Raw genomic sequence first — 25,398 nt, 5'->3', positions numbered from 1 at the left:
GCAATGCAGAAGCTCACATGGGCAGGGGAACCAGCCAGAATACGCTGGGATATTTTGACAAAACCGTACCACAAAGGAGGATTTGGGGCACCTGATCTAAAATTATACTATTATTGTGCACAGGCACAGCATGCTTGTTATTGGCTGTAGCTCACGCTTATGTACCGCATGTGGCGGTGGAGAGGGACAGTGTATATCCGACGCCACTGACAGCTTTTATTTCGGACCCCGTATCCTTCACCCACAGTGACAGAATATAAACAGTACGCTGTACCTCGAGAGCCTGGCATATACTGGCGAGTCGAGGCGAAAAATCCCCCGACTATGCTCCTGCACTTCCACTCGCGTACCATCCGAAACTTTCGGTCACGCAGGAAAAAAGGATGTTATAGCTCCTTGCTGAGACGAAATTGACCACTATGGCGGATGTGTTCCCACGCAGTAGTTTTATTCAAAGGGAGGATCCATCACTTAGTGCGCACAGCACAAAAATGAAGCAGTTTGCTCACATGCACTTACAGATGGCGATGAAGGACTTGTGACTCACTCCCGACAGAACCGCCGACATTGTTAGCTTTACAAGCACTACTGACTGCACCTAGCCGTAGGAGACTGGTCACTCGTTTGTACAACACGTCACAATCAGAGCAAACAGGGGCAGTTAATAAATCAATTAGCAAATGGGATTTGTTGCTGGGGACACTATAAGCAAACAAGACTGGGATTATAGCTGCACTCAACTGCAACTGATGACGCCAAACTGTAATTAACGTATAGTGCATTTTAAATTCCTACATCAATTCTACTATACTCTGACTCAATTACACAAATACGGCCTTCGACCGACTGATAAAGGCTACAGGTGTGAAGATTTGGGGGCTGACTTTCTGCATATAGCATGGGCCTGCCCGCAGATACACAAATACTCAGAGGAAGGGATGATACCTAATGCACCACGAGTATGCCTACTGGGTATGTATAAGATAGCACCAGTAAGACGTAGAAAATTCTTGGCAGTAGCGCTCTTACTAGCTTAGCACCGCGTAGCCACAAGATGGGGCAGTAAACGTCCCCCTAGATATATGGACTGGCTTAAAGATATGACATATTGCATGGACACCTTAGAGGTCTATTCGGAAGAACTGCCGCTAGCATCCAGGCCTAGGGATTATTGGAATCCCTGCTGCAATATCTCCAAAATGCACAGACGGATGAGTGAATACGAGAACACGCAAAATGATAGCTGTACACATGGTGGTTATGTCACATATTTAATGAGGTATAGGCTAGAGGCACTAAATAATAATGTCTGTACAAAGTGTACGATGGTAATGTGCAATTGGTAATGTCAGATTCTCCGCACCACAGAGTATTGAAATTTAATGTGAATGATCGTCAAGACTGTGACTCCCTTTGATGCAGCACGATGTAAACAACTATATACTTGTGAATGTTACTATGCTATGTGATGTAATACTATGTTATTTAAAAATCTGGTAATGCATAATAAGAGCTATATGTTGATGCAGACTGGACTTAATAAACAAATTTTAAAAAATGAACCCTCTACCTTAGGAGTGCAAACCGAGGTATGGTCAGACCACACCTTTATCTTATCTCCCTTTCAGTTCTTGCCACAAATCCATCACTCACATCACTCACATCTGAAATTACACTACCCCAATCCAGCCAGGAATTTTGGAAATAAAAGCACAGATGTATTCATGTCAGCATACCGTTTCATCAAAGCCAACTCTTTCCTCACACTTTATCAGGCCTTCAACCACTACTTAACAACATCTATTTCAACTTATCACCAACTCTAGCTCTTCTCAAACCCAGAAATGTACCAATTGAATCATGGTCACAAACCAAAGAGAGAGGCTATCAAAAAGGCATCAAGAGAGCCAATAACAATTACTTCTTCCAATCGCTATGTCCTGAAAAAGCGACCCTTCCTTACCTCAAAAGCTCTGCAAAGAACTCCTTGATCTCTTTGAGTCAATAATTACTACAATCTGTGAATCCACCTCAAGAGCCCAGAAGTGCACTTTACCTTTCAATCACAACTCTTTCATACAGATGGAAATCACAGAGTTCGTTAACCAAACCACCACTATAAAAGTGCTAACTCTCTTCTGGACCCTTGCTCAGCCGAATGCCTTAAACACAACTTATCCTCTTCCCATTATTGGCAGAAACCACCAACATAATCAACACATCCCTTCTCCCCGATAAAGTCTTTTGCTCACTGAAATATTGCATAATCACATCCCTTTAGAAAAAGAAATCTGCTGCCCCATAAATACTAAGAATCTGCTGACTCATGTCTGACCTCTCTTTTCTTAGCAAGATAATGGAAAGGAGGATGACATGGAAATTTCAAGAGTTCTTGGAACTAAACCTCATCGTCCATTATTTTCAGTTTAGATTATGCCCTTTGAAAGGGAAACAAAACTGTTGTGGTCAGTATGTGGGATGAGCTCATTCTCTCTTCGCATGAGGACAACAAAACTGACCTGTATGTTGCCTACAACAATGTTGGCCAGAAAGTCCTGCTGAAAAGGCTAGAACCACGGGGAGGCATAGCAACCCAAATATTTCTCATTGGCCTTAGTCCAAAAGCCAGGATCAGATCAGCTAAATTGTTTACATGCAAGTGATTAGTGGTATTGATTTATGATCATCTATTCTGTGTCTTCCTTTCATTATCTACTTACACCATCAGCTCAGCTCCTGAGGTAGGTGAACTTGCAAATAACTACTCGCAATACAGATACCTCCACTTGTAACACATCAGTGAATATTTCAACATTACATCAAGCATGGACTTGATGTTTCTTTGGATGAACAAAAGCTTAATGTGCATGAATAGTACCATGATTTAGAGCTGAGTAAATGGAGAACCTGATCCCAATTTATTGACCTGTCCCCCACCCTCTTGTCTTAAAATCCATCCTTTCACCTCTTCAAAAATTAATGCATCAGGAGATTCTATTTGAAACCAACCTCACATTTGCCCTCCAAGTCATTGGAGGCTCAGGATATAAACATGCAGCCATTTCTTCTTTGACAAATCCTCTCACTTCTCAACATAAACCACAAAGATGAGTTGACGAAAGCTCTTCTTCTGGCTTGCTCCACATACTGCAATATAATTTACTCCGATCTCCCCAAAAACACATGTCTATGCTCCAGACACGTCAGAGCCAGTCAGCCAGATTGTGCTTTTAATTTTCATAAACTGGTCCACATCAAATGCACCCTTATGTATTGCCCTGTCAAAAATGGTAATCCTGCATAGAGTCCTTTATTTCATTGCTAACCTACCAATTTGGGTTCTGCAGAGCTGGGTTAGGTCATTAAATGTCCTGCTTTGGGATCCGATCTAGGTGGGGGACACCTCAGAATTTCATTGCGTTTTCTTAAGTGGCTGATGTGGCCCGATGTGGCTCAGAGTGCCAAATTACGAACTATATTACTTGCCCGCACAACTGCAGTGGCCCACCAGATGACGTGCAGGGCTGAGTATACTAGAATTGGGCTAATACAGAGAACCACAAAGGGTGGGAGCACTGGTGGCACTTTTGATGGGTGCAAAATCGGGTCCAATCTGGAAAACAAAACTTCTTGCCTTAGGCCTCGACTGCTAGAAATGGGCAAAAAGGAAGAGGTGATGCAGTATATTGTATGCTTGGTGCTGCCTTTAGTAGGACTACCCACATCAAGGGTATGATGCTTCACTGCCAGGTGTATGAGAGGCTGGACAATAGCAAAGATTGAGACTCTGCGATCTTTATTCGGAGGGAGCCCTTCGGAGCCTAGATGGCTTAGTAGCTGAAAATGGGTTACCTAGCAAACAATTCTTGTTGTATGTAGCAGTAGTACAGTCATTACATAGTGCAATTGGAGAACGAGGACTAGAGCCTCAGGTGAATGAATTTTTACAGACTATGCTTACCTTTGCACGTGGGCACAGGCGTATTTCCTGTCTATATCAATTGTTAGTCTCCATGGTCTCTAAGAACCTGCAATCTGTAAATGTTAAGTGGAAGGATATATTAGGGCAGCAGATCAGTGATAAAGACTGGTAATACATTCTAGTAAGCTTTGCCATAGTCAATCTCGAGAATTATCTCCATTTGTATTAAAAAGATAACACGTTTGGAAAAAACAGATCTAAAATGGGGGTGTATCCTGAGGATGCATCCATCCTGTCTAGCTTACTTTGAGCCTGTCAGCTCCCTGATTCTAGGTATATGTTTAATTGCTGGCATTCCCCGTGCTGTAATACTCTAAATGGCTTAGCAGCATCATAAGTGCATGATGTATAAGCTGAAGACATTGCATTAACGGATTTAAAAACCTACTTGTAGGTCTATCATAGGAACTCCGAAAGAAACTTTAATGCATTCTAGTTTGAGCTGAGAATTTGTCCCAGAAGAATCAAGTAACTATTTCTGATGGAGTAAATGCCTGACAAAGCAGCCCAATGAATGTTTAGGCAGGTCTTATCTGAACCTAATCAGGAAGTACCTCTCATGGGAAGGTCTCTATTTTTATTGGGACATGTTCTCTGGCTGTTGGTCGGTTGAGGTCTTGGGATTCATGAGACATGAACCCAATTTATAAGATGGAGTTTATTACGGAACATGTTTTGTCAAAGACAACAGTATGGTGGGCAGTACACAGGCTAAAATGTCTCAGGCCTAGAAAATAGACGTATTCTACTCAAGGAATTTGCTCGGACTGCTCTGAGTCTTGTATCTCCTTCAGTAAAGCTCGTGAAAAAGCTGTCTGTGATTTAGTCCCTCAATGGACTGTGTAAAAGAAAACTGAGGAAGAGAGGCAACGATCCTGTCCGATTGGACTCTAATCGCCCTTCCCTATTACCAAAACAGTTGGCAATTCTATAAACGCTCTTTAGTCTGTGTTTTCAAAAATATATAATTCATCAAATAACTTATTTGTACAAATAATTTATTAAAACAATTGTACGCTTACAATGAAGTGAAGTGAACTCTCGAGACCAATTACCATAATAGATTAAGCAGCATGCACAAGACAATATTAAAACATCCAAATTGGGTGGGTATTAGAATATTTATTATCAAACCTACACAGAAGTATAAACTCGTATTCATGGTTATGAGAACCATACTATACATTGCAGGCTGGTCTGTGCTGGAGTCATCCCTGCCCCCCTGCATTAGACTCACTTGAACCAACCTCTAATTAAGTCATCAGAACCCCTGCATATATTTGATTCACCTGTTCCTTTCAATGGCCTGTTCTACTTGACACCCTGCCATCTACCTGGATCAGTGGAACAGTTCCCAACTGTGTTTAGCCAATAAACAGCAATACATCATATTTACTCTTTTATTTAACCCATCTTCCCCAATGGACAGGATATCTATGCATTGCGTTATTCTCATCTACATGATAATAAACCTCTGATTAAGATTCATAGTGGTCCTTCAAACTGTGCATCATGTTATAATACAATAGTAGGCTGTTGACACGCAACCATATCTCAAGGTGTCATTGGCAGTTGACAACCTGCACTGAGACAATATCCGACAACATTCAATCCTGGATGCGTATAGTCTATTTCAAAGTAATTTGTTGCTGTTCATTCTCCTACTTATGTCAAGCAACAACAGCACACTGTAGAGAGGCTAAGCAACATGCAGCTGCAAAGCATCCCCCAAACGCCCTCACCATGAGTGCCAGAGCTTCTGTATCAACTCTTGCATCTCCTTCAAGGAGAATGTAACAATCGCAGATGTTGAGGTACCAAATTAGCCTCTTGTGCTGAATCAAGCCATTCATCCAAATGCACAATCTCCAGTCAACTGAATAAACTCTTGATCTGTCATGAATGAATGAGATGAAAGGCCCACTCAGCAGCCTTTTTGAACTTGCAGATATCCCTTTCAGGGTGATCTATCCCTCTCAGGGTGATCTATCCTGCTGAGATCACCATCAATCAATGGATATTGAAATTTGACCACATCACCTTCATCAGCATGAATTTCAACTGCCCTCTCTAATTGCATTCCAGCCCATTCATTACACTTTATCCGGCCCGAGCCAGAGATTATGATCCGGGTGCGGAAATTCCAGCCTGACTGCGGACGTAAAGATAGGAGTCGTAAGTGATTTCTGTGAATATCAAAAATTGAAAGTGCCTTCTGTGGATACCAGAAGTAGTAAGTTTAGGATTTTGTCTCAGATTAGTTCTGTGAATGGCCCCATTGTCTTCAAAAAGATGTACATGTATTTTTAAGATTTGTTAGTGAAAAACTCACAAATTCGTTTTTCACTCCTGCTTTAAATGTACACATGCTATATATTTATCAATTTTCAAAGTCTATTTGGAACAAAAAATACAGAAATATTAATCAATAATTGTCATATATATGTTTATGTTTACATAGATGTTGGTGTGTGAGGCAGATATTACACATATATAACTAAGAAACGGTAGAGAGGAAGAAGAGTTCACACACTTAGATAGGAAACAGAGACATAAATTGCATGTCTGAACGTATATAGGCTATACTGTCCATGAAATAATTTATATATATTTATAGTATGGTGGTCTTATTGTTGTTTATTTACTTATGAAAATTTCGCGTTTCATGTCTTAACCATTAGGTGCCTGCAGCCTGCGTCCCTAGTCACAGGACTAGATGTAGTTGGCCTTTGTGTATTCCCCTCAGATAGCCACACAATAGAGGACCTAGGTGTTGACACAATGGGCCATCCAAGGAAGGGATGGGGCTGAGCTGTCACCGACCACACTTCCAATTCAAAGGCGCTGCCCCAATACCCTCACAAAGAGCTTCACAGTAGTCTATTGTGCCCCCAGACAGACAGGGTCCAGGGCAGGGAAGCAGGAACTTCTAGACATGTTGTGTGGGGGAATCTAGAAGCTTCTCCAATTTCAAAGGTGGATCCAGGTATTAAAATAGGACCCTCAGACCCACTCCTTAGTATGCTTCTGGATCGTGTTGATACTACAGAAGGACTGCCCTGCTGCCAGATGACTCCCCTGCTGCCTGAGGCCTACACTGCTGCCTGAGCAGGGAGACTGAACCTGCTTCCTTCGTCCCAGATTGAGTGACTCAAAGGATCAGCTAACTGACCTCCTATTTGGAGCTACAGGGACACAACAAGCTCCAGAGGCCTCCGTGCAACTGACCTGTTGCACTTGGCCTGCTTGGGCCCTGCTGGAGTGAGTTCCTGCTCCCCAAGTGGTGCCTTCCCGGGTCATGGGTGGTTGGATGGTGTCAGAGAGAGCTCTTTCTGGCCTAACTGAAGGTTCCACCAAATCTGGCAAAAAGCCTTGCCAAACAGCTGCAAGCTGCATTGGAACTGGGGCTGAGTGGCACAAAGCCTCACCGCCCAGCTCCTCGGAACTGACACAAAACCTTGCAGCTTAGCTTCACCGGAATCGGTACCAGCCGACGCAAATCTTCGCAATGCAAAGCCACGCAGAACACCCACCAAGTACATAAGGTACAATCCTCAGCAGGCAAACTTGGTACTGTGCCTGGCCGGAACTCTGTTGTGGTCGGCCTGAACTTGCAACTTTGTCCTGGTCAGCTGGAACCTGATACCCTCAGTTAGTACTTTGCACCTTTTGGCGCTACTTCTGCCTAAATCTTTAAAATTGCATATCTCCCGTTCTACGTTTATATTTTTGTTATTTGGTCTCAAATAAATTATTGAAATTTACTCTATTTTTCTAAATTGATGTGGGATTTTTCTTGTTTTGTGTTTTCACTATTTTGCGTGCTGTATAAATACTTTACATATTGCCTCTAGGCTAAGCCTTGACTGCTATTGTGCCAAGCTACTGAAGGCACAGTGTAATACACTTCTTTTTGTGATTCACCCTTACAAGGATTGTGGCTGCTGCTTGAGGGGGGCTCACACACCCCTTAACCAACAACCCGATTTCTCACATGAATCCAATATAACTTACAGTAAATTTATTTGGGTTTTTGATGATATATTTTGTCCAGGCCTTTGCAAACCTGTGTCAAGTATCCCAGCAGGTCATTAGCCCTGGTCTGCAATTGTGTGGGGGAACAGAGCATGCTTTAAAGCCATTTATTGGTTATTAGCCCTAGTCTCCAGTCATGCTGAAAACAGGGCCTGTTTTTTAGCCACACACTTTACCAGTTGCCCTCAATAGTCTCCGGGTGTAACTCCTATGCAGGGCATCCTCAGGATTCCTGCTCTTAAATCCTACTGAGCTTGCTGAGAACTGTGCCAGAATTCCCGTGGAGGATTTTAAATGGAAAATGTAATTTTTGAGATCATCGTACAACTTTTCTTTCACCCACTGTGAACAATTTGCTCCACAAAATGTGTAAGAGCAAACATTGTTGGGCGCATTTTCTTTTGAAAATATTTGTGCAGATATCATTTGGGTCAATGCAAGTGTTTATGTCTGCAAGCAGTGCCAGCCTGTACCAGTAGTTATAGAGTCGGGGGGGGGGGGGGGGGGGGCAGAAGCAGGTCATGAGCACAGTACATGCTGGTACTGTAGAATAAGGTTGCGCTTTGCCTCTGAATGGGCCAGGATTGAATATCATAATAAGATTAATGGAGCAGCGGCAGATGTTCATGAAAGGTGATGGTATAAAAATGTATTAGCCGATCAGATATGTGTTTAGATTTATATCTGGATTGTGAGCCAGTTCATAATCTCAGCTGTCTATGTATTGCTAAAGCATTCTTTTGTGAACATCTCAAAAATATCTGCATTAATTTATATCAATGGGGTTACAGTGACGGAACTGAGATGAGTCATGAGTGGTGAGCAAAAGAGAAGATAGCTTGGAAATGTAAATAATATGATGGGACCGATACATTTTAGGTTTAGATGGTGAACTATCAGCCCCAAAGAAAGCTTGAAGCGTTACTTACTCGTCACAAATTTTAACTAAAAAAGGAATAAGTTGGCATCACCATACCGAAGTAAGGTCTGTCTTTTGAAGAAGGGCAACACACATGATAGTTATACATAAATGCACATATATTGCATTTTTAAAGTATTCGAGAAAACTGAGGACCACGAAGAGAATAAGTGGGTTATTTAGGCTTTCGGTTTCTAGAACCCTAGAGACCACAGCTTTTTCTAATTCTTTTTTACAAAGATTGTTTTACTGAACATTAGATTTTCACACGGTATTGTTCCAAGCATGCAGTGGAATCATTTCCTTGCGACCTTCACAAGTTGCTGATGTCGATGTGTTACACAGGAAACAGGTGCAGGTGTTTGGCAAACAGCAGTGCCAATCAAGCTCTCAGTAAAACACCTCACTTCCGTTTCCAGCTGGCGTGTATCGCAGGTCACTTTCTTAACCATTCAATGTCTATAAGAGTCGCGCGTGTTATGAATAAATCACTAATTTTCTTGACATGTTTTATTTTTTAAACAGATTCAGGCGCACGGGATGAAGCCCAGCTCTTGCAGGAATGGTTCAAGCTTGTCATGGAGAAAAATAAATTGGATCGTTATGAGTCCGAGCTCTTGATCATGTAAGCCAAAACCCTTTTCACTATTAATGCGCAACACAAACTAGGGGTACGCGTGAGCGGGAGACTGGATCCAAATCACTGTTTATGTACAGATTTCATTATAGTACTTACGGAGGGGACTGATTTCCTACGCATTGCATACACTCTAAGCATTAGTTTTGAAACTGCGTCTAATTAACTTTATTGAATCCTGCAGGCGAAAGTGTTTGGAGACGCAAAACCACACAAAGCAGGAAATTGATGTATATCTTTTCACGGCAATAGGGAGAAGTAGCAGTTTTGACAGATTATATCAAAGATTTGCAAAAAAACAAACACAGGTTGGAATTGCGCATGTCGAGGCTAGTCTTTAGATAGTGAAAGTGACTTCTAGGTGCAATCCATTACAATGTTTATTTATTTATTTATTTATTTTTGGGAGATTTATAGAGCGCATGGCTGCCCGAGAGCGTCCCAGCGCTGACAGAATCCACTAAGATCTCCAAGGGAGGGGCCGGAGGGAAAGCAAGGGATCACGGGAACAGCCATGTCTTCAGGGATTTGCGGAATGTTAGGAGATTAGGTTGGGCCCGGAGGTCCGGTGGAAGAGTATTCCACATCTTGGATGCCTGAAATGAGAATTGTCGACCTCCGAAACGTGATTTTTTGATCTTGGGTATTTTGGTCAGGTGGGCATTGGTAGAGCGTAGGGTTCTGGTTGTCGTGTGGGGAGTCACAAGATTTTTCAGAACCGGGGGGGCTTTTCCATGCAGGATTTTGTGGGTTAGGCACATGGCCTTGAAATGCACCCTTTGTTCCACCGGGAGCCAATGAAGTTCTTTGAGTGCAGGTTTGGCAGAGCAGCGTTTTTTGGTACCAGTGAGAATTCTGGCGGCCGCATTTTGCACCACCTGAAGCTTGGAGATGACTTTCTTTGGGGATCCAAGATATAAGGCATTGCCGTAGTCCAATCTGGACAATATGAGGCCCTGGATGACCAATTTTCTTGACTGGAATGGTAAGAGTGGGAGAATTTTGCGGATGGAGCGGAGCAAGCCAAAGCAAGTTCCTGCAGTTTTTTTGGCCTGGGTGTTGAGAGTAAGTTTGTCATCCAGCCAAATCCCCAAGCTTTTGATATCAGTTTTGGGGATTGGTGGAGGGCCCATAATGGGAGGCCATAGAGACTCCGGGCGAAAAAGGGACTGGTTGCCTAGTACCATTAGCTCCGTTTTTTCCCCATTGAGCTTTAAATGGGAGTTGCTCATCCAGCTGACTATATTCTCCAGGCAGGAATACAGATCGATGGAGGGGGGTTCTGACTGGCTCAGAGAAACGACCAGCTGTGTGTCGTCCGCGTAGGTCAGGAGTTTGATGCCGTAGGGGACGACGATTTGTTCCAGAGGTGCCATATATACGTTGAAGAGTGTCGGGCTCAAAGAGGAGCCCTGGGGCACTCCGCAACGTATCGGGGTTTCCTTAGAGATACAGTCTCCATCTGCCACCTGAAAGGAGCGGTTATTAATCCACTTACTTCAAATGTTCAAAACGGTGACGGAATAAAATTTCACTTATACTTGATAAACCATCACAGACAAAAGCATTGAATAATGATATGCAACCATTCTATACCGACACAAGTTTAGCCTGAGGCCTGCAGAACAACAGTGTTGCAAAATCCAGCTGGGTTTACTGGACAACCATGACTAAGCAAATATTCCTACTAAAATTAATTGAATATAAATGCTCTGCAGAAACATTATTCTAAAAGTCTGTCACTGAAATGAAATATTTGGTAGTAGATCAACTACTTCAATTGTAAATTGTATTACTGTTAATTGAAAAAAGCTTTTTTGTCTAAACCACCATTTTACTACAACTATTATCAGCGCCTGTGCTGTTGCTTGCAAGACACGTTGTTTACTTACAGAAGGCTTGGAGCCTGCCCATTGCTTACCATTGGTTGGCTTCATTGTCACTCTAATTTTCTTGATTTTTAGTGACTGTGCACCAGCTTCTCTTCCTTGCCCCTCCCGGTCCCGGTGCTTGCCTTCTCCTGCAATATTGCTTGGCTTGTCCATCCCCACCCCTTTTCTGTGTTGTTGCTTTTCCCCTCCCTCCTTATCCATCTTGTTGCTTGTTCCTTCCACCCTCCCATTCCTCCCTGTGTTGTTGCTCCTCGCCTCGCTCACCCCGTTGCTTGCCCCCTCCCATACAGCTATTTCCCATTGCTTAAGGCCTACATTTCATCAAATGCAACCTTTGTTAAATGTCCACAGATTGTCAATGTGTTTAGCCATGTTGCACAGGAGCACAGCTGTCTACTACGGTTTGTAGACAGAGGTCTGCGCCACAAAATGATGCTTCTTTGAGGCTGGCATTAAAGAGGAGAAATATTTTAACGTCTAGAGACATTTCTGATTTTGGAAAAGTTTCAATTTTTCCGGTGTAAAACCTAAAATAGACATCCTGCATTAGATATCCCACAGATACCTTTGCACTAAGGAGCGAGTGTGGCACTACGGAGTCTGATTGTGCTTCAGCTCTAGGGCAGAGTGCAGTAACATTATATCTTAGTAATAGATATGGCGCTGTACTGCTCTCTAATGCAGCACAGCAACTTTGGTTGCTATGCTACATTGTGTGACAACTTTGTAAATCTATCTCTAAGTGTCTCTGGGAGTGAAGGACAGAGCTATGAAGAAGTGGCTAGAAACAAAAGTGCAAGGAACACTTTAGGGTGACCACCTTCCTTCAAGTCATTACAAACACTATTGACAGTCTAAGTTTTGTGTGATAGCCTGTCTCCTGAGTGTTGTAGTCTTATTTTTCTTTAGTTAAGCTAATTACAGAAATACACCTGAAATCAGTGATTTCTATGTGACATGTTCAAGACTGAGGTTTGTGCTAATTATGGCCTGCGTTGAGGTGGTCCCTCTAGACACATTACATTATAATTTTAGAAGATGCAGACCTTAAATATGGCAAGAAAAAAGCAAGCCAGAAGAAGAAAGTGGCAGAGCATTTTGGTTCATAATAGGACATATTCTAGTTTCCTTCTAGCAGATCCCAGCTCTGGCAATGGGAAGTCAATACAAATACCAATAATAAGTAAGTGGTATAATAACAAGCAAGAAATGGGTCTTTTTATGTCGAAAAAGTGTGACTTTTTAGAAAAGGCTTAAAGACAGTGCTAGTTGACTTGCCAGCCTCTTGTATTAAAAAATTAATAAATCAAAATATATACTTATATACATTCATTTATGCCGGCTTTCTGCATCCACTTATACATTCAACTGCCATTCTCATTTTGCTTCTGCGCACCACAGTACACAAAATAGAACCATGGGCTAGCCCAATTCAGCCTTAGGCTTTTGAACTTGAAGGTGTGAAAAGCAGTGTAAATGATCACAATTTCCTATTTTACCAAAAATAAGTGCATTTGAATGCTTGGGTTAGTGGGTGAACACTTTACTTTGGCACTGCTTTTTTTTCTTGCCATATCGATTTGCATTTTATTAAGTGATTGAACTACCACTTAAACTTTCTCATTTGAGATGTCATCAGTATGTCATCAACAGTTTAAGAAATGCACTGTCTAGAGGTGGGACCTGGTTCCACCTCTAGACAGCGCATTTCTTAAACTGTCTGAACATGAGATTTTTAATATTGGTAGAGTGAGTATCACCCGAATAAAGATTGTTCTATACTTTCTTATCCAATTTTATACACTTGTTTCTATATAATTTTTGCACGTAACTTTTTCCTGCACTGCACTCCTTCAGTCACATCACACTCCACCACTTATAAATCTTGAGAAGTGGTACACCATACTACTGCTCTTTCAGTAGAAGAGATCTATTCTACATCTTGGTCTCGTTCTGCTTGAAAAGAACACATCTATGTGGATGGTTTTGGAAGACTCCCAAATGATGAAGGGCGGTTCCGAGTGGTGACTGATGGGTATCTCTGACCATCCACTTGGATGTCATTGAATACCGCTGTTAGAGGTTAGTATAGGGTCCTTCTGTTGCCTGTTTGAGTTTTGCACATTACAAACCTTCTTTTATCTTCTAGACCCTCTGGTACTCTTTTGTTGTTCTGTATGTGTATATATACACATATGTGTGAGTGCGAATATATATATATTTATTACCAACTGGCAGTAGCCGGTAGGTAGTCATAGTTAGGACCTAGTTTACATATGAAAAGCATTTTTTGTTTTGCCAATAACTTTGATGCTGTTTGAAGAATCTTCATGAAATGTTCAAAACTAGTACGCCACTCACATCAGTTGCTGTCTTGAAAGTTTTGGGGTGGTATATCAAGCAGGCCCTGAAAAAAAGGGGGGGTCCAATATGCATTTTTCCCATGCAATTACCCATATGGATTTTGAGCACGACTGCAGCTTCAACTGCTGCCACATTTGGCAGCAAGCTAACTCTTGGTCAAGAAAGCATGCTTTTTGTGATGTGGTGTAAATCCATTCCGTAGTTTTAGAGACGTTAACTGAAAACCAAAGTTGTATATCTAGGTATGTGGACACTTCAACCAGGAAGTGTTGGCAGCAATTTAGGGACTCATACTCAGCGAAGTTGCCAAGCAAATGTTTAGAAAAACCAAAAGGGGACATGGTAGAAAAACCATGACACCCTAGCCCTAGAGCTGGGGTCCCACTCGGACCCCGGCAGGGCAAAAAAGCATTTTCTTTTAATTTTTCTGTGGAAATCATGGATCTGCTCTTCCCCAAAAAAGCACAGGCTCCAACACTTGTTTTTTTATGAACCCCCAAGTGTGCCAGGTCCCGGGAGCATGCTTTTAAAAATGTAAATTAGTGGGGTGTGCACGCGACTCCCCCCTTGAAAGGGGTGTTTCACCTCCTGGGACCACCACTTCTACGTGTTTTATTTATATAATAGGATTGTGGCACGCTGGCCCTCTCCTTAGGCCTTTAAAGGCCCCTGGGACCACCACCTCCCTGGGGCTTATGAATTAAAAAAGAGGGGAGCTGTGCAGACTCCCTCCTACTTACTAATTGCCCCAGGGACTGCCACCTCTGCGGAGCACCAAAGTATACTGAGAAAAAAAGGGAGGGAGGCCGTGTGCCCGTTGGATCTTTTTGGACCCAGGGACCACCACCTCCTCATGACTGGACCGTGGAAACTGTAGAGAGCGGCCGCATTGCTCCCATCCTGGAGCCGTTAATGACACACATAGGCACCCACATACCCACTCATAGACCCACACAGGCACTCACAGACCCGCTCACAATCCACACAGTCACTTACAGACCCCTTCATTGACCCAGAAAGCCACTCACACACCCGCACATTCACTCTCAACCCACCGACCCGCTCTCATGACCTCTCACACACTGACTCTCAGAGCCATACAGCCTCTCATACACCCACTCACACATCCAGAAAACTATTCACACATCGACTCATGCACCCACACAGCCACTAACACACCCCCACTTACCGATCCATGCAGCCACTCACACACCTATTTACTGAGCCATACAGACACTCACACACCTGTTCACAGACCCATATTACTTATCACACACCCACTCACAGACTCATACAGCAAGTCACAAAACCTGTTACACACTCACAGAGCTACTCATGCACTCACTCGCAGACCCATACAGCCACTCACACACCTAATCCCTGACCCATACAGCTACTCACACACACACTCATAAACCCATATAGTCACTCTCACACCCCCTCAGAGACCCAAAGATCCACTCACACACCCACTCAGCCACTTACACCCCCCTCACACACCTACGGAACAATTCACATACCCACTCACAAACTATACAGTCACTCACATACCTTTACAGCCACACACACACTCACTCTGAAAGGTTACAGTTATTGAATATAATAAAAAACATAGAAATTCATTAAAAAAACAAAGGTTACAGGGACTTAATAGTTAAGAATAATATTTTTTAAAACATAGAAATTCACAACAAAAAACAGGTTAATAGGACGTCATAGTTAGGCTCAGATGTAAATGTAAATGTATTTGAGCTTATATAGCGCACAGCTACCCGCTGTGGGTTTCCCAGCGCTTGCTTAGGGAACCCGTCCTGGTATTCCCCTGTGAGATAACCCCGGCAGGGTATCCACAAGGTGAAAGCCAGGCATCCCGCCACGAGGGGCCGTTGTGGAGATTAAGCAAGCTATTGCCCAGAGTCGCAGAGTGTGAACCCGTGAGTCGAGAAGGCACCGGAGCGAGAATTATCGAGTCCGTGGAATTTTTAGCCCAAGACCCGCCGAGGCGGGGAATTGAACCCTGGTCCAGGGCCCATCTCAGCTTCCGGGTCTGCCGCCTCTAACCCCTGAGCCACACTTCTCCACAGATTTCCCCTGTACAAAACCAGTGAAATTCAGCAGTTATAGTTACCTGAGCTAATTATAACTTATGCCCCCGCTATGCACTGCCTATGACTTTACATATTACATCATTCATGACATGATCAGTGGCATTACTGATTACATCATCCACAGAACCACTCACACACTCTCACAACTACTTACACACCCATACAACTACTTACACCAACAGAGCCACTCCAACACCCACAGAGCCACTCACACAGCCACTCATAGATCCATACAACCTCCCACAAACCCACTTACAGACCAATACAAGCACTCACACACCCGCTTACAGACCAATACATCCACTCACACACCCAAAAAATCACTCATAGACCCATAAAGGCACTCTCATACCTACCCATACAACCACTAACATATCCACTCATACTGCTACTCATATACCTACTCACACCCATACAACCACACACCCATACAACCACTTGCACTTCCATACAACCATTCACACAGTCAATCACACACTTAGAAAAAACATTCAGAAACCCATTCACATGCCATACAGCCACTCACATATCCACAGAGAGGCCTATATAGCCACTCACACATCCACTGGCAGATCCACACCGTCATGCACATAACCATGCAGGGATTCAGATGCCCACTCACTCACACATACAGTCACTCAAGCACACACTGATATATACGGTCACAAAGACACTCAGATGACCCATCTCTGAAACAGCATCACTCATTAGTAGTTTAGAAAGAGTAGTAATTTAAAACCAGTTTTTCAGTGAATTTGTATGATTTTTAATGTTCATTTTGAACTATAACGCCCCTGTAACATTTTGGCTTTTTCTGTGAATTTCTACCTTATTTTAGTGTTATTTCCTAACTATAATGTCCTTGTGACCTTTGAAAGTGGTTGTGTGTGTGGCTGTATGAGTCTGTGAGTGGGTGTATGAATGGATGTGTGAGTAGTTTTGCAGGTGAGTGAGTTAGTGTATGAGTGAATTTGTCAGCGGGTTAATGGGTGTGCATGGGATTGTGAGTTGCTTTGTGGGTGTGTGATTGGCTGTATGGGTGTGTACATGGGTGTCTGAGTGGCTGTATGGATCTGTAGGTAGGCGTGTGAGTGGCTGTGTGGGTCTGTGAGTGGCTATGTGGGAGTGTGAGTGGCTATATCAATATGTGTGTGGGTAGTTTTGTGGGTGTGTGGGTTTGTGAGCGGATGTGAGAATGGCTGAGTGGATGTCTGAGTGGGTGTGTCAGCAGCTGTGTGAGTGACTAGGTCAGAACGGAACCTCACCTGCTGCTTTATCCAGCAAGAGTCCATAGTTTTGCACAAAATATCTACCCAACTGGAGTCCTTTCTACTGGTTAATTACTACCTCATTGGGTACATGTCTAGTTCATATTCTACATTACAGTTGCATAATGGATCATGAGGAAATGTTTTCCATGACCTTGTGTGTGTTTAGGCAATCTGATTGCTTTTCTTGCATCTTCATCCAGAAATTTGCGATAACATTGAATACTACTATAGAGAAGAAAGAGATAAATTTCTACCAAACTAGGGTCCTTCCTCTTAACCATGTGAAGTAAGTGCTTCTTTTTTTCTTGGAGATGTCCTCATATTCCTCTGCATCAAGAACTTGTCACCAAAATGTGCGGAAAAGGTGCTGCGGGCCTTTTAGTAAGCTGCCCACAATCCTGGCAAAGGAGCAGGAAGACCTTTGCATACTACTAAGGTGTAAGGGGCGGGGCCATACGGGCACAGCTTCCAGGTGATGTGCACTTCATTACTCATATTTATTTAAAGGGAGAACCATAAACTCTGCTCTCAACAGGACACGATAAGAAAGAACCCACTCCTCTATTCATGGGGATGGGGAGCAGCTTAGTCCCCTTTGTGGGCTGATTTTGGCCTGGGGACCCCAACCCCTTGGTGCAGCTGTCAAATCCCCCACCAAGCAAGAGCAAACAGCTATGTCCCAGGGGTGGACACCCTGGTACATAGAGAGCCGGTCCTTGGGGGTGTCGGTCACCAGGATAAAAAATGGCTTAACGATTGGTATCACACGCCCCCTCCTTTCTTATTCTAGGGCCTTCCCCAGGGAGGTGGGAATCTCTAAGGCTCAAAACAGCCTGCCGGGGTGGCCGCATGGTCCCCCTCCCCCTTTGAAAAAAAAGAAAAGCCCTAGGGAGGTGGCGGTCCCTAGGGCCCATACCATTCATGGGGAAGGGGGCTGCATGCACCCCACTCCCCATAACATATAAATCAGTATGCCTCTGGGAGCTAGTCTACCCGGGGCTCAAATACAATCAAGCGTCGGAGATCACCCTAGTGTTTTTTTTTAATGAATTTTCACTGGGATTCACAGATCTCCATGATTTATGCAATGAAAATTAAAAACAAAATGCTTTTTAGCCCTGGCTGTTTTACTGGGGGACCCTAGCACAAGGCTTAGGGGATGGGTATTCCTATCATCTTTTTTTAACCTTTTTGTTTGGACTCAATTGATGCATTCACCTTTCACATTATTTGCATGTTATCTCTTCAATTAACCTGAAGAACTGGGTTATCAAATACCCAGCGGCGCCAGGGACACGCCCAAAGTCCTCTGGGTTCCCTTGCCTTGGTATACAGAGGAACTGAATACTTCTAGGTGGCGTCAGAGATCAAATTTATTAGCTGCAGCTAGTAGCAGAAATCCCAGCAATACAACACGGTGTACAACTCAAGAAACTGCTCAATTTTACTAAGGCGAGACATCCCTATTTATACACAAAAAGATACATTTAAAATGCGGGCCCCTGCACCAAAATTCAACCAATAGAAAATACATGACATCACACAGCATCATACAGTAAAGCTCATTTTACAGTCTCCCAACCCACAAGTTAATATTTAGGCATATCTAAATAATAATCTGGAAGGCCCGGACAAACCCTTAATTGAAAGCGTAACCCATGAAATGAAGAAACAGTAAAGAAAAGTAGTTTCCAGAAAATGTGCAAGATAACAGAAACGTAAAGAAACTTAAAAGTTAACAAATGTCTTGAATGGTGATTGGGAAAGTGGATAACGATCTTGCAGGGAAATTGGCTTGGCAGGGTCAATTCCAGGTGAAAGGCCAGCTTCTGAAATTAACTCCAGCGCACAAAGAAAACCTTAGTTAATGTATACATGACCCGCAAAAGGTCAGACTGCTTTGCTCGCAGACTAACTTCTGAGGCCTACGTAAAAGGCAACACCAGATGGCAGTCACGACGCATGACAAAAACCCATGTTTAGAAAAGAAAGTCGTAAGGAAAGAAACAATTTAGATATTGTTTAGGATAAGATATGTGCAAGGAAACTAAAGGTTAACAAGGTCCTGAACAGTGATTGAAAAACTCAGACAACGATCAGCTAGTGAAACTGGTTTTGCAAAAGGTCAGTTTCAGGTGAAAAGGGTCACTCTCTCTGCAGTTCATTCAGAGTCAGAAAAACCCAAGTTAATATATGCACGAACTCAGAAGGCCAGGCAACTTGTTCGTTGGGCCTACTTCACAGGCCTACGTGAGGGCAAGACTAAAATGGAGTCAGGTTTGAGAATTACAGAACCACAAACCAATATCTCACAATAGTAATACGTCCGGTATTTTCATTTAGAAAGGTAATGAAATTATCTTGCCACCGAGTGGTGGCATTGTGTGTTCATTAAAAAAAATATATCCTACTAACATTTAAAAATGGTGCTACAACAACGAAGAAATACAAGGAAAAATGCTGAAAATCCATCTGGGAAAAGGAAGCACTAGTAAGTAGCCCAATTGTCTAAGGATGATGCTAGATTGTAATTGCAGCTGATCCTGTAATAAGATCCACAAGACTCCTTAATTTGGCCACTTGTGTCAGGAAGGGGATTTGCAGGATTCATTCCCAGTGCCTTGTCACGACATGTTTGCACTAAGGTCACCGGCAAGAAAAACAACACTTGTGAGTAAAAGTGAGTGTTGGCAGCCAGAAATAAAAACATGTTCAGTGCAAGGAATAGGGACCAGCAACGAGTGAATATAGGACATGGGAGGAGGGCCTCCCATGTCCTAAATCCTTGAAATGTTTCCTTTTGGGATCGTCATTAGGGAAACTTTAGTCCGGATGATATTGTGATTTCCTCAGTATGGATTTCTCCAGTTACACATAGATCCTCAGGGTAAGCTATATGTACTTCAATAGTGAAGTGCTTTCAGAACTAGGTTATTTACCTACTGTCTTAAAACTGGGATCCTATAGTGGAATGCAACTGGTACAAACGATGTGAAATAATGAAATTTGATTTTGGTGAATCAATGAAGAGTCTGCATAAGATGACTTGCCGAGCTGCATTTTGCACTTTTTAAACAACTTTAGAGTTACACAACATATTGGTGATACTGATCACGGGCTTAATCAGGAATTGGTGGGGGGGCGGTGGTGATTGTCCACGTCTTGCATACACTCTGAGCATTAGTTGTAAAACTCAGTTTTAGTAACTTTATTGAGTCCTGCTGACAGAAGGCTTTAGAGCTGCAACACCACACAAAGCAGGGTTGCGGGGAGGGGGATTGTCAAAGGGTTGCATACACTCTGAGCATTATTGTACTAAGTTGGGGGAGGCCGGTTGGGGGGCTGATTGTCCAAATCTTGCATACACTCTGAGCATTACTGTACTAATGGGGGTGATTGTCCAAGTCTTTCATACACTCTGAACATTCGTCATTCGTTCTGGATCTTTGTCTTATTAACTAGGAAAGAGCCAATCTCCTTCAAAGGTTTGTCACATTTAGAGTAGACCTTCATTAATAATGGTTGTTCGAACTATTTTACATAAGCAAATGAAATCTATAAATAAAAAAATCGTGCTAATTTATGTTGAATTTAAGCAATATGAAATATCTGCAATGCTGATGGAACATTTCTATACTTCAATGGCTAGCAATTTCAGTTTTATGTTTCAAGGAAGCATGCTTTACTTTTTAAATAGATTTTCTTTGTATAAAGTTATTCAGCATGTCACCAGCATTGCACCTTTGAAGTCCTAACACAGCTTATCTAAGCAGCGTATTGAATGACCTTTATGCCTTCCAGAGCCCAAGGACTAGAGTTGGAGGATCATCAAAGCAGATTGGAGCTAAAATTAAGAGAGAAAATGGATGCTGATGGTAAGAATTTCCTGCAATATAATTTATAGATAATTTCTTTTCTTCTACTATTATTGTAGTTTTAATTAAAATTAAGGTTAAGTAAACTGTGCAGTGTTGTGTGTGGATCCATGTGTTGCATCATTCGAATGCTGTAGTATTCAAGATAGTTTCTTCTAGCGGCAAAGATGGCAGGAAGTGTGTAATTTGGGGTTTTGCAAGTTTGACAACACAACGCTCTTTCAACATATTTTAGTCCCTCTTTAAAGTAGAGTCATTTTGTATCAGTGTTATTGGTGTATGACAACATATAGAAAATTAACGATAGAAAATCTGTATTTTGTGCGCGGTTATTTCAGATTATCCGCATCTTTCTGATCCCCATTTTTGCTGGTTTTAGAACTCTGTGCACTGTACTCCTGATAACCAGGAGTAGAGTATCTGTGTGCTCCCTTTAAACATAGTTAAATTGGCTTATTCCTACTTGACACATTTAACTTGCTTATAAGTTCCTGGTACATGGTGTAGAAAATGTGCCCAGCGCCTGGGGCTTACATTCCAGTTGGGGACTGCAGCAGCTATAGTGCCATTCACAGCGTGGGTCTACAAAACATGGCTTCAGGCCTATCAATGCATTCTGATAGCAGCAGCTGGAGCCCTGCTGCACAGATATGTCAAAAACGCCTTTTTTCACAGATAGGAAACCTGATTTAAAATATTAAATAAATCACCCCTAAGCACATCTTGCCGATCACAAGGTAGGGGGCATAACTTTTAAGAGTGTAATATGCAACATTAGAAAAGGCATGTTTGCTGAGTGACGAGGAACAAAACAACACTGTCACTGGTCCATAGGAAAAGTCAGAGTACACAGTATATGCTTCAATCTTCAACTTTTGACCTTTACCAGCTACAGATTCCATTCACAGACTTATTTTTTTATTTAATGAAAATCGAATCTAATGGTGAATTAGAATTTAGATTCTATATATTGGAAATATAACTTTTAGAAAATTACTTTTATACTGTCTGAAGCTGTTGGAGGACAATTTGCATTAGCTATTTAACAACTGCCCAGCCTGTACTTGCTTTTAATTAAGTGGGAAAGAGGTGTAAAAACTGCTCAAAAAGTGGAAACAATAGATTGGGAGGGGTGAGTTATTTTTCTTCCTCTGGCAGGAAGAACACTTGCTGTGGGCCCAGGAACTTAAGAAACTTGGAAGAGGCCTGCCTTGTCACAATTAAATGTCAGGCGACAACCAGAAAGGCCTCAGCCTGTGCCTCACTAGTAAAATGCCAAATGAACTAGTGATGGACAGAATGCTAAACAATTTCAAACAATCAACCCCAGTATAGAAATCCGGTCTAAATCTATTGTTTTTGTGCTCACCATGCCATTTCAATTTGGACCCAGCCATGTGCAAATCAGTCTTGACCCTTCTCCTCATTGGAACAGTTCTACCCGAAGTTCCAGGCCAGGTCCTCCCTGAATCAAGTATCATAAGACTGGTTTCACGCTTCATCAGCAGGATAGTTTGTCCCGAGTAGCACGGCGTGCACGGGACTAGGCATGAGCGGATTTTGCGGATTGGCAATCCGCGAATTTGCGGATTTGCAAACTCGCAATCCGCAAAATCCGCGAATTCCCGCGAATTTGCGGATTTTTTTTTTTTTTTGTGTTCGCCCGTGTTTCTGCCAGTTCGCGAGGGTTTTTACAATTTCGCAATTTGCGAACTTACCTGTCGGGTCGCAAGTTTTGCGAACTTGTTGTTTCTACGTGTCCAACCTGTTTGGGACACTCTTCTTCATCACTGCCACTCTCTGTCACCACTGCCACTCTCTGACTACTCATGCCACCCTCTGGCCCACCCATGCCACCCTCTGTTTCATCACCACACCCTCTGGTTGTCCAGTGTACATTATTTTTGGCAAAGCAAAGCACACCTTCCCTGCCTCAAGTGACCTGAATTAATTTGGGGCTGATTAATGTGTCACAGAATATTTTTTTAGCTGGCACCTGCTTCCTTAGTGCGCCCTGATTAGTGATCTTTTGCACTTGCTAAGTGCTTTCATTGTTGCAAAATTAGTTACAACACCTGCCCTGCCCCAACTGACAATAATGAATTAGGGGCTGATTAATGGATTTTAACTTCCAGCCTGGCTCCTGCTTGTCTCCCTTAGCTGTAATTCAGGACCTTTGTGGCATATGTGTAACTATTCTGAGGTTCAGAGCAGGGTCACATAATAGTTGCAACTGGCAACTGAACTCTGGAGGGGCCCCTCAAGAAGCACTACAGGAAATGGCTACTAATGATGAGCCTGAACTTTTGAACCTGGTAAGTAGTTACTTTCAGTTTTGCTAAAATCGTATTTCTGCAATTTCGCACTTATTCGCGGGGCGCGAACTCACGCGAACAGTGCGAGCAGTGCGAGCAAAATCCGCTGCTCGCGGATTTGCGGATTTTTCAGGAAATTCGCAAATCTCGCGGATTGCGGATTTCCCGAAAATCCGCAAAATCCGCGAGCGGAACGGATTTTCCGCCCATGCCTACACGGGACCCACATCTGGGCATACCCTTCCCACTTAGGGCGATAAATGGAAAAAGAACAAGTGATGAATGGAATGCTGAACATTGTCAAACAGTCCCCCCAATAAAGAGGTCTGGGCCTACATCCATTGTTGTTTTGCTTCCATCTCCATTCCAGTTTGGACCAATCCATATGCAAATCAACCTTGACCCTGCTCCTCATGGGAACAGTCGAGCCCAAACTTCCAGGCCAGTCCTCCCTGGACCGGAAACATTATCCTGGGACTGCTTTTGGGTATCACCCCTCATCAGCCAGGATAGCTTCTCTCCGGTTAAGGGAGGATCTGGCTTGGCAGTTCAAGCTGGACTGTTTCTATTGGAGCAGGGTCAAGACAGATTAGCATATAGCTGGGTCCAAACTGAGGTGGCATGGTGTGCAAAATAATGATGGCCCGAGTGATTACCAGTGGCTGAGATTAATTCAAGCATTCCATCCATCACCGTTTTGTACACTTTTTTTGCCCCACTAGCTCGGTTTTCACTGTTTGGATTTGGGGAGTAAGGTGCATTGTGATGTTGTTTGCAGTAGGGCAAACAGGGACTGTTGTAAAAGTGGGTAGGGTTGCCTTTCGCAACTTTTACCCTATTAGTTAAGGAAAAGCCAGGAGTCACTGCCACCCAGTAGCTGGTGCGAGTCATAAATGAGGCATCCTGTGAACACCTTCTGGACCTGTGGAACATCAGAAGACAACTGAACCAGCTTTTGGTAAACAGGGAGGAGCCCCTGTGGAACTCATCTCTCTTGTAGCTAGGACGAAGATTCAGATGGCTATCTGACATAGCAGGCTGCAAGAGGCCTTTTCTCTGAAGTGTAAAGCTGCCCTGGGCTGGACTTTGTTGTTGGTGTCTGCTTGACACCCTGAGAGCCTCGAAGTACCTTCCCTGGGGGTCCTTCTAAATGTACTCCTATCGTTGTTTGGGCACTAAAAGAAATTTTGGAACTCTTGATATTCCGCCTGAGTTTCCGACCTTTAGCAGAATGTGCCGGTAAAAGTATCCAACCGGCAATTGCACAGTGTCAGATTGAGTTTCAGCATTGTCCTTCACAGAGACTTATGCACCTCAGGTAAAAAAAAACATCAAAGTCCCATTAAATAGAAATATCTAAATCTTTGAGCACCAGCGGGCCATCCAGCCTATGGTTCCATGGTGGCGACTACATTTTCAGCTGTGTCCGTCTTGGAGAGGATTTTCTTTTCAAATAATTACAAAGTCCCATTCTTCAATGGGACGTGAAAGAAATGTATGTGTTTTTCTTTTAAAAAAGGGAAGATAAAGTCCATTTCTGAAGTGGGACTTCACCGGGACTAATCCACTTGGCGTATCTAACCAAGACTACACACCATGCCAAAGTCCCGGTCGACTGCTTCCATAGACTGTCTATCATTGGTACTTATGCCATTTGGTGCTAGTTCTACTTAAAACTTTGAAAATTCACATCCCAGGCTCCTCTTATTGATTTGTTCTTTTGCTGCCATTTTATGTTCTGAATTTGGCTTGGGTTGTTTATTATGTGTTGTTTTTAATTTATTGATGCTTTAGTACTGCATTAATACTTTACACATCACCTCTCATTAAGCCTGTCTGATCTGAGCCATTGCTACCAGGCCAGGGTGTTGATCTCAGTTTAATTTAGTGACTTCGAGGGTTCACTGTGATGAGAAGTACTTGTATTCCTTGAGGTGGTCAATCACCTACCCCAAATAATAATCCACTTTCGGATATAAACTAATTGATATGTTCTTAAT

The 25,398-nt window shown here is 42.9% G+C and overlaps 1 protein-coding gene across 6 annotated transcripts in view; it reads left to right on the top strand.

Moving 5' to 3' along the window:
- Positions 1 to 25,398, top strand: part of MICAL2 (microtubule associated monooxygenase, calponin and LIM domain containing 2) — a 906,862-nt gene that overhangs the window by 863,615 nt on the left and 17,849 nt on the right. For all 6 annotated transcript variants that reach the window (XM_086955940.1, XM_086955941.1, XM_086955938.1 and 3 more), the window contains 2 exons: positions 9,462 to 9,561; positions 21,010 to 21,083. In XM_086955940.1, the coding sequence (XP_086812066.1) occupies positions 9,462 to 9,561; positions 21,010 to 21,083 (174 nt within the window). The remainder of the gene's footprint in view (positions 1 to 9,461; positions 9,562 to 21,009; positions 21,084 to 25,398) is intronic.

Source organism: Lissotriton vulgaris, chromosome 2_1 (genome assembly GCF_964263255.1).
Source record: "Lissotriton vulgaris chromosome 2_1, aLisVul1.2, whole genome shotgun sequence".
Lineage (NCBI taxonomy): Eukaryota > Metazoa > Chordata > Amphibia > Caudata > Salamandridae > Lissotriton > Lissotriton vulgaris.
Note: the sequence above shows the minus strand (reverse complement) of the source record. Positions and strands in the feature narration are given on the sequence as shown.